Source organism: Myotis lucifugus, unplaced genomic scaffold, assembly GCF_000147115.1.
Source record: "Myotis lucifugus unplaced genomic scaffold, Myoluc2.0 scaffold_165, whole genome shotgun sequence".
Classification (NCBI taxonomy): Eukaryota; Metazoa; Chordata; class Mammalia; order Chiroptera; family Vespertilionidae; genus Myotis; species Myotis lucifugus.
Window position 1 is genome coordinate 2,724,789 of NW_005871213.1, and position 13,504 is coordinate 2,738,292.

Genomic DNA, 13,504 nt, shown 5'->3' on the forward strand with positions numbered 1-13,504 from the left:
AACCAGGCCGACAGGGCGGGGAGTTGGGGGTGACCAGGCTGGCAGGGGGGGCAGTTGGGGGTGACCAGGCTGGCAGGCAGAGGCGGTTAGGAGTGATTAGGCTGGTGGTGGGGGCAGTTAGGGGCGATCAGGCAGGCAGGCAGGTGAGCAGGTAGGAGCCAGCGTCTCGGATTGTGAGAGGGATGTCTGACTGCCAGTTTAGGCCCGAGCCTTGGGATTGGGCCTAAACTGGCAGTTGGATATCCCCCGAGGGCCCCGGAATGGAGAGGGTACAGTCTGGGCTGAGGGGACACACACCCCGCACTGTGCACGAATTTCGTGCACCGGGCCTCTAGTTTCTTTATAAAGATAGAGGAAAGGTCTCCTGGAATAAATAAAAGCTTAGTTAGGGGTGGACGAGCTTCGAGACCATGTGTGTCCACCCTTCTGTGCAGAAGTAAAGATATTTGCCTTGTAAAAAAACAAAACAAAACCAACTTAGTCAGGCTTACAGCCAAGATAACATAATAACTTCACACTCTGACATATTTTCCTGCTTCGAATACATAGTTATAATAGATTAAAAGAAATCAATAGTATAATAAGATATAGCCAGGCTTAACCAGATAACTATTTCAGTGACCAAAAAAGGAACAAAAGTGTAAAATGAATAGAGGGACCTCAGTGAAGTGTATGTCAGTGATCTTTGTACTATTCTTGCAAGCTTTCTAAAGGTTTGAAATTTTCTAAATAAAAAGTTTGCAGGAAAGTATCAAAGAAAAAAGATAAACAACAAAGAAAAGACAATGAGATAGCACACATCTTTCATAATAGTAATAGATGTCAAGAGATGACAGGATAATATTTTAAAACTTTGAGTAAAAATAATTGGCAGCCTAAACATTATTAAAATATTATTCACTGGTTGGTAAGGCATTTTCAGACATATGAAGACTAAGAGTTTACCATTCACAGGTCCTCATTAAAAGCACTATTAAAGGATGTACTTCATTCAGCAAGAAGAAAACTGAATCCAGAGGGAAAATGTAGATAACAAGAAATAGTGGTCAGCACAAAATTGATAAAACATAGCCAAATTGCCAAAACTGGTTTGGCTCAGTGGATAGAGCGTCGGCCTGCGGACTGAAAGGTCCCGGGTTCAATTCCGGTCAAGGGCATGTACGTTGGTTGCGGGCACACCCCCAGTAGGAGATGTGCAGGAGGCAGCTGGTCGATGATGTTTCTCTCTCATCGATGTTTCTAACTTCCTATCCCTCTCCCTTCCTCTCTGTAAAAAATCAATAAAATATATTTTTTAAAAAAAACATAGCCAAATTAATAAACTGACTGGAAAAAATATGTATATAAATATCTGCATAATGCTTGATGGTTAAAATATGATCATAAACTTCCAAAGTGTATGTGTAGACATATAAGGGTAACCACTAAAACATTAGAAATCCAGTATCTTCCAAACCAATTCGTAAAATAATTCTATCAAACCAAGCCCTGGCCTGGTGGTTCACTTGGTTGGAGCACTGTCCCCTATACCAAAAGGTTATGATTCGATTCTGGGCAGGGCACATACAGGAGGTAACCAATTGGTATTTCTCACATCAATGTTTCTCCCTCTCTCCTTCTCCCTTCTCTTTCTAAAATCAATACACATATCCTCAGGTAAGAATTTAAAAAAAAGCACACACAAAATTACCAAGCCAAAAAAGTATAAGAAGGAGGAAGGGGGAAGTAGTGAAGAAAAAGCTTGGTAACAGAAAACACAAAATAAGAAATAGGAATGAGTTCCACTATGTTAGTAATCACAATAAATGTAAGTAGATTAATCTCATTTATTAAAAGACATTTTATTGGATGAGTAAACAAAATTCAGCAATATTCTTATAGGGCATGTACAGAATATACACTAAGTTAGAAAATAAAGAGACTTAAAAGATTTGCCAGGCAAATATTTACCAAAGTGATGTAGAAAAATTAACAGAAACAGAATAGACTTTAAAACAAAAGTATTATGGAAAAGTGGTACACTGAATAATAATGAAAGGAACAATCTGCTCATACACTCTAATAATTATAAGCCCTATACCCCTAACAATAAAATCTTTTGTATAAGTTAGTTGAATAACAATGTGGTTATTCCTCACAATATTTTTAATATTATAAAAATAGAATAAGAATCAATGGATATTGAATTATTCAATCTATAAATTGAAAACTTACAAGTTACTCATGCAATTGAACTTCATTAGATGAATTTGTTTTTCAGAATTGTTAAAAACCGGATCAGAAATGGAGTTCATTGCTTTGAAATAGAGTGGGAAAAGCCTGGTATGTATCATTTTAAGCAGTTTAAGCAGCTTTTATAACATTAAACCATATATGTTTAGCAAATATTGTACACAAATGTAAAATATATGTATGTATGTAAAAAATAGAGAAGAAATATGTACCCAGGATTAATTTCATAGTTTCCCTGTGCTATTTAAATAGGCTTTGACTAATAGTAAAGATTAAAAACTTCAAATAATTTTATTTTAATGTCTTAAATTGGCATTTCTTTTGTGACTTAATGTTTAAAAAATAATATGAAGATAGTTTGGATTGGTATTTTTCAAGAAAATACTGCTACAAATGGTCTGCTCATTGGATTTCACTGTGGGGTACTCTTCCTCTCACTTTCTTACTCTTTAGTTTTTATGGGACTTTTTAGTTAGTTGTCTTACTCTTATTTTTGTTATAGACAGAAATACAGTAAACTCGAATTAGCACCAAAACCAAAGGCAAGAAAAGCACAGATTATTTAAATGGAAAATAATCCCAGTTTCATTTCTGTTTGGCATTGAGATTATATTGTGTGATTATGGGTGAATGAGTGAGAGAGTAGATTTATCAATGAAGGTTTAAGTTATAGGTAACTTGAAGAATGAAATTAATAAAGAATTAGATAAACTGTTCTAAGCAATAAGAAGAAGATAGAAAGCTGAAGAATTTTGAAAACTGCTTTGAAGCAGTCCCACAAACCTTAGTCTATTTTCAGGAGGAAAGTGGCATTAACCCAGTTTGGCTGTGCAGATCTGTCTAGAACTGAGGATTGGATGCCCACTTTCACTTATCTTTGTCCTTTAAGGGGAAAATGTACCCCAAGCTAGTTTAATTGAGAAACACCTTAAATTCACTGGTTTCTATTATTTCTACTTTATTATACTCATCAACTAATATTTTCATTAGAGTTTGGCCTCTCTTGAGCTATTTTCCCTCATGTAGGATAAATGCAAAAATTTAGACTGTTACTTATATATCCTATTGTGAATTTATATATAATCCCTCTCGTTTTCATTTATCACTAAGCCTGGGTATATCTTCAAGAGATTGATAACATCTGGAAAATAGTCCAGTATAAACCCCTTATCAGGGGTTACATTTAACATGGTTTTAGTTACCAGCAGTCAGTCACAGTTCAAAAATATTAACTGGGAAATTCCAGAAATAAACAATTCATAAGTTTTAAATTATATGCATTTCTGATAAATTCTTGTGATTGCCTGCTCTGTCCTGCCTGAGATATGAAACATCCCTTTGTCTAGCATATTTAGGCTGTACATGCAGCCCACCCATGAGTCACATAGTAGCCATCTCAGTCATCAGATTGACTGTCACAGTATTGCAATGATTGTGTTCATGTAACCCTTATTTTACTTAATAATGGCTCCAAAGCACAAGAGTAGTGATGCATTTGGACATACCAAAGAGAAGCTTTAGAGTGCTTCCTTGAGTTGACAGGTGAGTACACTACAATAAGATATTTTGAGAGAGAGACCACATTCACATAACTTTAATGATAGTATATTGCTATAATCAATCTGTTTTATTATTGTTGTTGTTAATCTCTTACTGTGCCTATTTACAAATTAAACTTTACCATAAGTATATGTGTATAGAAAAAAACATAGTATGTATGGGGTTCGATACTATTGGTGGTTTCAGGTATCCACTGGAGATCTTGGTTTATAACCCCATGGATAAAGGGGACTACTGTAATATTTTTTGATGACCCTTTCAATCCTGTTCTTTTCATTAGACACCACTAAAGAAAGTTAATATTGAAGTTTTAGTTAACTGTCTATTCCCATTCTTTATCTGGGTCTTAAACACTTATTATACTAAACTAAACCATTTAACCTTACCTACACAAAGACTTATCCTCTACGCAGCTCCTTCTGCCTCTGAAACAAGAGACTTTAAAGTTCTAATTTAAAAGTAATCTCCTTCTAGAAGAACAAAGTTGGAGGGATCACAATACCAGATATCAAGCTATATTACAAAGCCACTGTTCTCAAAGCTGCCTGGTACTAGCACAAGAACAGACTTATAGACCAATGGAACAGAAGAGAGAACCCAGAAATTGACCCAAGCCATTATGCTCAATTAATACTTGACAAAGGAGGCAAGAACATGCAATGGAGTCAAGACAGTCTCTTGGGGGCGACCAGGCCAGCAGCAGTTGGCAGCCAGGCCAGCAGGGGCGGCAGTAAGGGGTGACCTGGCTGGCGGGGGGGAGGGGGGGCAGTTAGGGGCAACCAGGCCGGCAGGGGGGGCAGTTGGGGGTGACCAGGTTGGCAGGCAGAAATATACAAAAATAAACTCAAAATGGATAAAGGACTTAAACGTAAGACAGGAAACCATAAAAATCTTAGAAGAATCCATAGGCAGCAAAATATCAGAAATATGTCATAGCAATATCTTTACCGATACAGCTCCTAGGACAATGGAAACTAAGGAGAAAATAAACAAATGGGACTACATCAAAATAAAACCTTCTGCACAGCAAAAGAAACCATCAATGAAACAACAAGAAAGCCCACTGCATGGGAAAACATATTTGCCAATGTTATATGTGACAAGGGTTTAATCTTCAAAATTTATAGGGAACTCATACAACTTAACAAAGTGAAGATAATCCAATAAAAAAAAAATGGGCAAAGGACCTAAATAGACAGTTTTTGAAAGTGGACATACAGAAGGCCAAGAGACATATGAAAACATGCTCAAAGTCACCAATCATCTGAGAGATGCAAATCAAAACAATGAGGTACCATCTCACACCTGTCAGAATGGCTATCATCAACAAACGACAAGTCCTGGAGAGGATGTGGAGAAAAAGGAACCCTCGTGCACTGCTGATGGGAATGCAGACTGATACGGCCAATATGGAGTTTACTCAAAAAATTAAAAATGGAACTCCCATTTGACCCAGTGATCCCACTTCTAGGAAATATCCCAAGGAATCAGAAATATCAATCAGAAAGGATATATGCACCCCTGTGCTCATAGCAGCACAATTTACAATAGCTAAGATTTGGAAACAGCCTAAGTGCTCATCAGCAGATAAGTGGATTAGAAAACTGTGGTACATCTACACAATGGAATACTAGCTGCTATAAAGAAGAAGGAACTTTTACCATTTGCAACAGCATGGATGGACCTGAAGAGCATTATGCTAAGCGAAATAAGCCAGTCGGAGAAAGATAAATATCACACAATCTCACTTATTTGTGGAATATAATGAACAACATAAACTGATGAACAAAAATAGATCCAGAGACATAGAAGCATCGAACAGACTGTCCAACCTCAAAGGGAAGGTGGGGGTGGGGGGTAGGGGTGTGGGGAGTGGGGAGTATGAGAGCAACCAAAAGACTTGTATGCATGCATATAAACATAACCCATAGATACAGACAGTAAGGGGTGAGGGCATGTGCTGGGGGGTGGGAATGGCTGGGGAGAGGTCAATGGGGGAAAAAGGAGACATATGTAATACTTTAAACAATGAAGAATATAAAAAGATAAAGTAATCTCCCTCCAACTCTTGTTAGGCAGAAGAAAATCAATTCTATACTAGAATCAGCAGATTATTAGAATAGAGATGTTATAAAGCAATATTTGCAATAAATCATCCATTGTGGATGACTTAGTTTACCTGGTAAACTTTGTTACCTGGAAAATTGAATTTTTCATATCTGTAATTAAGGCTATTTTACTGTATTTTTAATCTTTTAGAACATTATGCTATAGAAGATAAACATGGAGAATTAGTTCTACAAACAATAGAAGAAGAATCATTATTTGAAGCAGCTTTTCCAGAGATTGTTGCTGTTTACCACAAACAAAAGTTAGAAATTAAAGAGAAGAAAAAGAAAAGTAAGTATCTCATTTGATAGCCACACACAGCTGTTGTAGAGGAGCTATCTGTTCTACACGAGTCAATATTGTCTAAATTTTGCTGAAGTTCTATATAAGAACTTGCTTCTTTGTCTTGATACACTGTTAAAGCTGAAAAGCCAAGAGTAAACCATTCTCATATGTGACTGATAAGTTAATCAAGTGTTAATAATAGTAATTACACCAACCACTTATTGAGCAAGTAGTATATGTAATATATTTTGGATTATAAATACATTTTCTTTATTTCCCAGAAAAACTAAGGAAGAAAATTCAATCAAACATTGTTTCTGGATGAAATATTTTATAATATGTTATCATTAATTATTTTGTTTGTTTGTTTTTTAATTTTTTGTAAAATATTACAAAGAGTATTACATATGTCTCCTTTTTTTTTTCCCCTTGACATTCCCCAGCCTCCCCTACCTCCCAGTGTCTTGTGTCCATTGGTTATGCTTATATGCATGCATACAAGTCCTTCGGTTGATCTCTCCCGCCCTCCAACCCTCCCCAGCCTTCCCGCTGTAGTTTGACAGTCTGTTCGATGCTGCTCTGCCTCTGTATCTATTTTTGTTCATCAGTTTATAATGGTCTTTATTATCCATAAATGAGTGAGATCATGTGGTATTTTTCTTTCATTGACTGGCTTATTTCACTTAGCGTAATGCTCTCCAATTCCATCCATGCTGTTGCAAATGGTAAGAATTACTTCTTTTTTACAACAGCATAGTATTCCATCGTGTAGATGTACCACAGTTTTCTAATCCATTCATCTGCTGATGGGCACTTAGTCTGTTTCCAGATCTTCCCAATGGTAAATTGTGCTGCTATGAACATAAGGATGCATATATCCTTTTTAATTATTTTTTTATAATTACTTACAATACAGTTTCTAGGAATGCACTGGGACAAAAATGCAAAAATTGCTTATATAGTTTTCAATCTGAACTGTTTAGTTTATTTGTTTATCCAAGTTAAGTCAAATAAAACAGGTTTTAATTATATTGTATTTTTCTTTTCAGGCATGAAAACTAAGCCTAAAGAAAATAATTTGCCACAAACAGATGAGATGAGTTTTCAGTCACTCATAACTTTAAAACCCACATGTGAAATCTCTTCTAAACAGAATTCCCAGTTAAATTTGGAAATTTTCCCTGATTCGGCATTACCCCAAGAATCTATTTCTGCGTCATTGAAGAGCTTGCTTTTATCTGAAGATGCTCTCTGTATGAATACTCAAGAACAGTTAATGTCTTCTTCAAAACCTTTGGCTTCACAGCAAATTACAGCTGTCAGTAAATCTCTAATTTCAGAATCTAGTCAACCAAATATCTCATCCCATAATGTGTCGACGATTGCTGATCTACACTTGAGCAGCATTGATTGGGAGGGAACTTCTTTTAGTAATTCTCCAGCTATTCCAAGGAATACTTGCTCTCATGGCTTAAAATCAGGACTTGAAACAGCCATCCCTCATAGCTTTAAACATATCCCAGGACAATTGTCATGTGACTCAGAATGGTGCACCACAAATAAAGTGTTCAGTTGGGATCTTCAAAAGACTAATCCTGAAGAGCATCTGTGTTCTGGCATTACTGACTTACATAGTCAGGATCTGCCTTTAAAGGAACGAATACTTATAAAATCATTACATCCTCTGGGTAAAGTACAGCCAGACCTGAAAACTTTATCTGTACGCACAGTAAAAGAATCTTGTAAGGCTAGCAGTAGTTCTGATTGTCCGTCACATCTTTCAGAGGATCTAGGAATTTATTTGCAAAAGGAATCTAGGAACTCTAAAGTTCTAAAAGGAGACCAGCTGTTTCCAGAAAACTATAAAGTGAATACTTCTATACCCTATTCTGTCAAAAACATGATAGTAAAGGCCTCTGATGCTAGAGTCGAGCCACCAACTACTTCTTTAGATCATAGTAGAAATGTTGACTTGCAAACCACTCAGAAAATTGTAATGAAGAAAAGTGTTTGCCTTGACAGATATTCCTCTGATGAAGAAAGTGCCCCAGTGTTTGGGAAAGCTATGAATGCAACTGAGAAAATGAAGCAGAGTTTTCAGAAGCACAAACCAGCCCAATTCAAGAAAAATGATGCTAACAAATTGAGTAACCCCAAGATACATATTAAAGAAACGGAACAGTATGTCCAGACTTCTAAAACAGCTGTAAATGAAGGAAACTATTTCCCAGATGCAGCCAAAGTTTCTCTGAGTTCCCTACAGTGTCATAAGGAAAAAGATGACTCTGGTACTTATTTGGATAGTCCTCTTCCTTTATGTCAGAGATTAAAACTGAGGTTCCAAAACACTTGAAATTAAAAATGTTTAAGTGTTAGTTAATATTCTGGTATCATCAGCATTAGCAGAGGCAGAAGGAAGGTGTCTAATTAATGTTTGGCAGAAAAATGTAATGTAGTTTATATGTCAGGAGATACTTTTGCCATTTTAATCAAAATTACAATTTTTAAAAGTTACCTAAAACTTTTATTTTAAAAGATAATCTTTGTGGTAAAACTAGATAATGTATATTTTTAAAACTTACTCTTGCCATATTTTATATCTTTATTGACTATTCTTTAGTCATAGCTTTAAAGTGTTAATACAGTACTAGGCAGAGTAAAGGCTTCATCTTTTTGCTCATTTATACCCATGTCTTGCATAAACCTCTATAGTGTTTATATTTCAGCTTGTTCTCAAGAAGATAATTCTTTGTAATTGCCTAAAATCTCTCAATGTCTTCTATTGTGCCTTTTTGGAGAGTTATATTTCTCTCCATGTGAAGATACTTTTAGTATGCTCTTTTGCTTTGGTAACTTTATTCTCTTTTCTGAGGGGAAAATGGAAAAGGAGGAAGATGATTGATATATATAGAGAAAAAATAATGGTTGTAATGCTGAATAAACTAAGGAAAGCTACTCTTTATATATCCCCAGAAGTTAACAGGTTTGCCAAATGGAGAAAAGATTTGAAAAATAGAATATATAATCAGAAGAGAATTAGAAACTTGCTGAGGATCACACAGCTAATTAATAATGATGTGGGGATTAGATTTCTTGCCTCCTAGTTTGGTGGCATTTTTTCTGTTTTCTTTTTCTTCTATAGCACTTTTTTCTTTTCCTTACTTTTATTTTAAAAATGAATCTATATAATATTGAGTTCAACCTCTCCAAATATTAAGTTGTTTATTCATTTATCACTCAAAAAGTCAAGAGCAAGCATGTCAAACTTTCGACCACTGGGCCATATGCCTCATTTAAATAAACAAGGCATATGGCCCACCAGCTGCGAGTTTGACATGCTTGGTCTAGAGTAGTGGTTCTCAACCTGTGGGTCGCGACCCCTTTGAGGGTCGAACGACCCTTTCACAGGGGTTGCCTAAGACCATCGGAAAACACATATATAATTACATATTTTTATGATTAATCACTATGCTTTAATTATGTTCAATTTGTAACAATGAAATTGGGGGTCACCACAACATGAGGAACTGTATTAAAGGGTCGCGGCATCAGGAAGGTTGAGAACCACTGGTCTAGAGGCAATTAGATTGGACAGGAAAAAGTAAAGCTGTCAATATTTGCAGATGACGAAATTTTGCGTGTACAAGATCTTAAGGAATCCACTAAAAACTACTAGAACTGATAAATGAGTTCACCAAGGTTGCAGGATTTAAGATCAATATACAAACATCGATTGTGGGTCTATATATCTTCAGTGAATAATACTAAATGAAGTTAAGAAAATTCTGTGCACAACAGCACTAAAAGCAATAAAGTGCTTTGTAATAAATTTAGCAAAAGTAAAGAATTTATACTCTAAAAACTGCAAAAGTATTGTTGAATGGAAAATTTTAGAAACTTAAATAAATGGAAAGACATTCCATGTTATGATTAGAAGACTTGATATTAAGATGGCAAACTAATTTACAGATTTAGTGCAGTCCCCATCAATTCCAGCTGATTTCTTTGCAGAAACTGACAAGCTGATTCTAAAATTCATATGGAAATTTATGGGACACAGAATAGGCAAAGCTATCTTTAAAAAGAGAAATGGGAGGAATTGCCCTTCTTAAATCTGATTTGAAAATTTACTACAAAGCTACAGTAATGAAGAATTTGTTGTCATCGCATAAAGGTAGACATATATATTAATCAGTGGGATAGAATTGAGGGTCCAGAAATATACTCTCACATTTATGTTCAATTGATTTTCAACCAGAGTGCCCAGACAACTGAGGGGGAAACAAGAGTAATTCAGCCAATACTACTGGTACAACTGGGTAGCCACATGCAAAAGAATGAAGTTTGACCCCTACCTCTTAGAGTATACAACTAGAGGCCCGGTGCATGAAATTCATGAACAGGTGGGGTCCCTAGGCCTGGCTGGAGATCAGGGCCAATCAGGTTCCCCGCCTCCCTACCTCCCTGCCTCTTCCTTCCCTCGCCACCCACCCCCGGTTCCCTGTCCCAGCCCAGGGCCCGGCCCTGATCAGATGATCAGGACCTGCCGGCCGGGGGGGAGGGACCAGGAGTTTGGCTGGTAGGTCCCATCAGCGATTGGCGCCTGTGGGCTGGGGGCAGCTCCTGTGTTGAGTGTCTGCCCCCTGGTGGTCAGTGTGCGTCATAGTGATCAGTTGTTCAGGTTGCTTGGGCTTATATATACATAATAGAGGCCTGGTGCACAAAAATTTGTGCACTCCAGGGTCAGCCCGGCCTGTGCCCTCTTGCAGTCTGGGACCTCTTGGGGGATGACCACCTGCTGGCTTAGGCCTGCTCCCCGGGGGATTGGGCCTAAGCTGGCAATCAGACATCCCTCTGGCAGCCCGGCAGCCCTTGGGGGATGTCCACTTGCCAGCGGGGAGCAGACCTAAGCTGCAGTCGGACATCCTTAGCGCTGCTGAGGAACCAGGAGAGGCTCCCACCACCACCGCTGTACTGGCAGCCATTAGCCTGGCTTGTGGCTGAGCAGAGCGCCCCCATGTGGGAGCACACTGACCACCAGAGGGCAGCTCCTGCATTGAGCATCTGCCCCCTGGTGGTCAGTGTGTGTCATAGTGACCGGTCATTCCCAGTCTTTCTGCTGTTAGGGTCAGTTTGCATATTACCCTTTTACTATATAGGATAGAGGCCTGGTGCACAGGTGGGGGCCGGCTGGTTTGCCCTGAAGGGTGTCCCGGATCAGGGTTGGGGTCCTGCTTGGGTGCCTGGCCAGCCTGGGTGAGAGGCTGATGGCTGTTTGCAGCTGGTCACACTCCCTTCAGGGTGGGGGTCCCCACTGGGGTGCCTGGCCAGCCTGGATGAGGGGCTGATGGCTGTTTTCAGGCTGGCCACACCCCCTTCAGGGTGGGGTTCCCCACTGGGGTGCCTGGCCAGTCTGGGTGAGGGGCTGAGGGCCATTTTCAGGCTGGCCTGCGACTGAAGCTCCCAGCCTCTCTTTTCTTTTTCTTTTTTTATTCTGGGATTTATTTACCTTCTATAATTGAAACTCTGTTGCTTCACTGGCGCTCCCACCTCTGAGGCTGCGGCTGGCTGAAAGCAGGTATCTGGGGTTTGTTTGGCTTTTATAATTGAAACTTTGTTGCTTTTGGAGCTGTTGCTTTCGGAGCTTAGAACAGGCTGTGGCAGGCCGGGAACCTTGTCTTCCTCCATCACTGGAGCAAGCAAGCCTCCTGCTCTCTTCAGCTGCGTGGCTGCTGACCGCCATCTTTGTTGGCAGTTAATTTGCATATCGCCCTGATTAGCCCATGGGAAGCGTAGTGGAGGTATGGTTAATTACCCTTTTTGTCTTTTATTAAATAGGATAGATAACTCAAATGGATCAAAAACTAAATATGAAAGCTAAAGCTGTAATTAGATGAAAACAAACATAAATCTTTGTGACTTTGAATTAGGAAATGATTTCTTTGGTATGGCACCAAAACCTCAGACAAGGAAAAATAAACTTCATAAAAACTTTGTGTTTCAGAGGGCACCATTAAGAAAAGGAAGAGATAGGCCTGGCTGTGTTGCTCAATGGTTAGGGCATCAGCCTGAGCACCAAAGGGTCTCAGGTTCCATTCTCAGTGCTGGTCAGGGTGCGTGCAGGAGGCACCCAATCCCTCTCTCTCTCCCTCCCTCTCTCTTTCTCTCTCTCTCTCCCTCCCTCCCTCCCTCCCCCTCTCCCCCTCATTTTCTCCACCCACCTCCCTTCATTCTCTCTAAAAAAGTCAGTGGGAAAAATATCCTCAGGTGGGGACTAACAACAACAAAAGAAAAGAGATAACCCACAAAATAGAAAATATTTGCAAATCATAAATATGATAAAGGGTTTATATTAAGAGGGGCTTGTATAAAGAATTCTTAGCTCAATAATAATAAGACAACTCAAAAGCTGGTAAAATATCTGCATAGACATTTCTCCAAAGAAAATATATAAATGGCCAATAAACACATGAAAAAATTCTCATCATTATCAGAAAAAATCAAAACCACAATGAGGTTCCACTTCCCACCTGATAGGATGGCTAAATAAAAAAGACAGATAATAACAAGTATTGGTGAGGATGTGGAGGATTTGGAACCCTTCTAACCTTCTGGTAGGGATATAAAATTGGGTAGCCACTTTGGAAAAAGTCTGGTGGTTCCTCAAATGGTTAAACATAGTTACCACATTATGCATTATATCCACTCCCAAGTATATACCTAAGAAATGAAGGCATATATCCACACAAAAACTTGTACACAGATGTCCATAGAAACATTCATAATAGCCAAAAATGTAAACAACCAGAATGCCCATCAACTGATGAGTGGATAACAAAATGTGGTCTCTTCGTGCAATCCTATATAATAAAGAGCTAATATGCTAATTAGACCAGATGGCAGAACAACCTTTCAGAACGACCTTCTGGAATGACCAGTGGGCAGGTGGCAGGGCTGCAAGGCAGCCAGGGCTGCGAGGGCCAAGGCAGTGGGGCTATGAGGGCCTACCCTTGTGCGAATTTCATGCATTGGGCTTCTAGTTGTCAATAAAATGAAATGAAGTACTAATAAATGTTACAATGTGATGAACCTTGAAAACATGCTAAGTGAAAGAGGCCAGTCATGAAAAAAACCACATGTATAATTCAATTTATATAAAATGTTCCAAATAGGCAAATCTATATAGAAACAAGTTACACTCTTCATAGACTTAAATACTCATGCTCCTTAAATACTTGTGTTTCTTAAATTATCTCTCTTTTCTTACTCTATTCACTATTTCTACATATTTTCTGCTCTCATGATTCAGATACAGATA

General features: G+C 38.4%; 1 protein-coding gene across 1 annotated transcript in view; it reads left to right on the forward strand.

The window, feature by feature from the left end:
- GEN1 (GEN1, Holliday junction 5' flap endonuclease) overlaps positions 1-8,679 on the forward strand; it is a 32,028-nt gene extending 23,349 nt beyond the window's left edge. Inside the window, 3 exon segments of the mRNA XM_006096014.3 lie at positions 2,261-2,322; positions 6,052-6,192; positions 7,236-8,679. Of these exon segments, the coding sequence (XP_006096076.1) occupies positions 2,261-2,322; positions 6,052-6,192; positions 7,236-8,539 (1,507 nt within the window). The 3' untranslated portion in view covers positions 8,540-8,679.
- Positions 8,680-13,504: the final 4,825 nt, after the last annotated feature.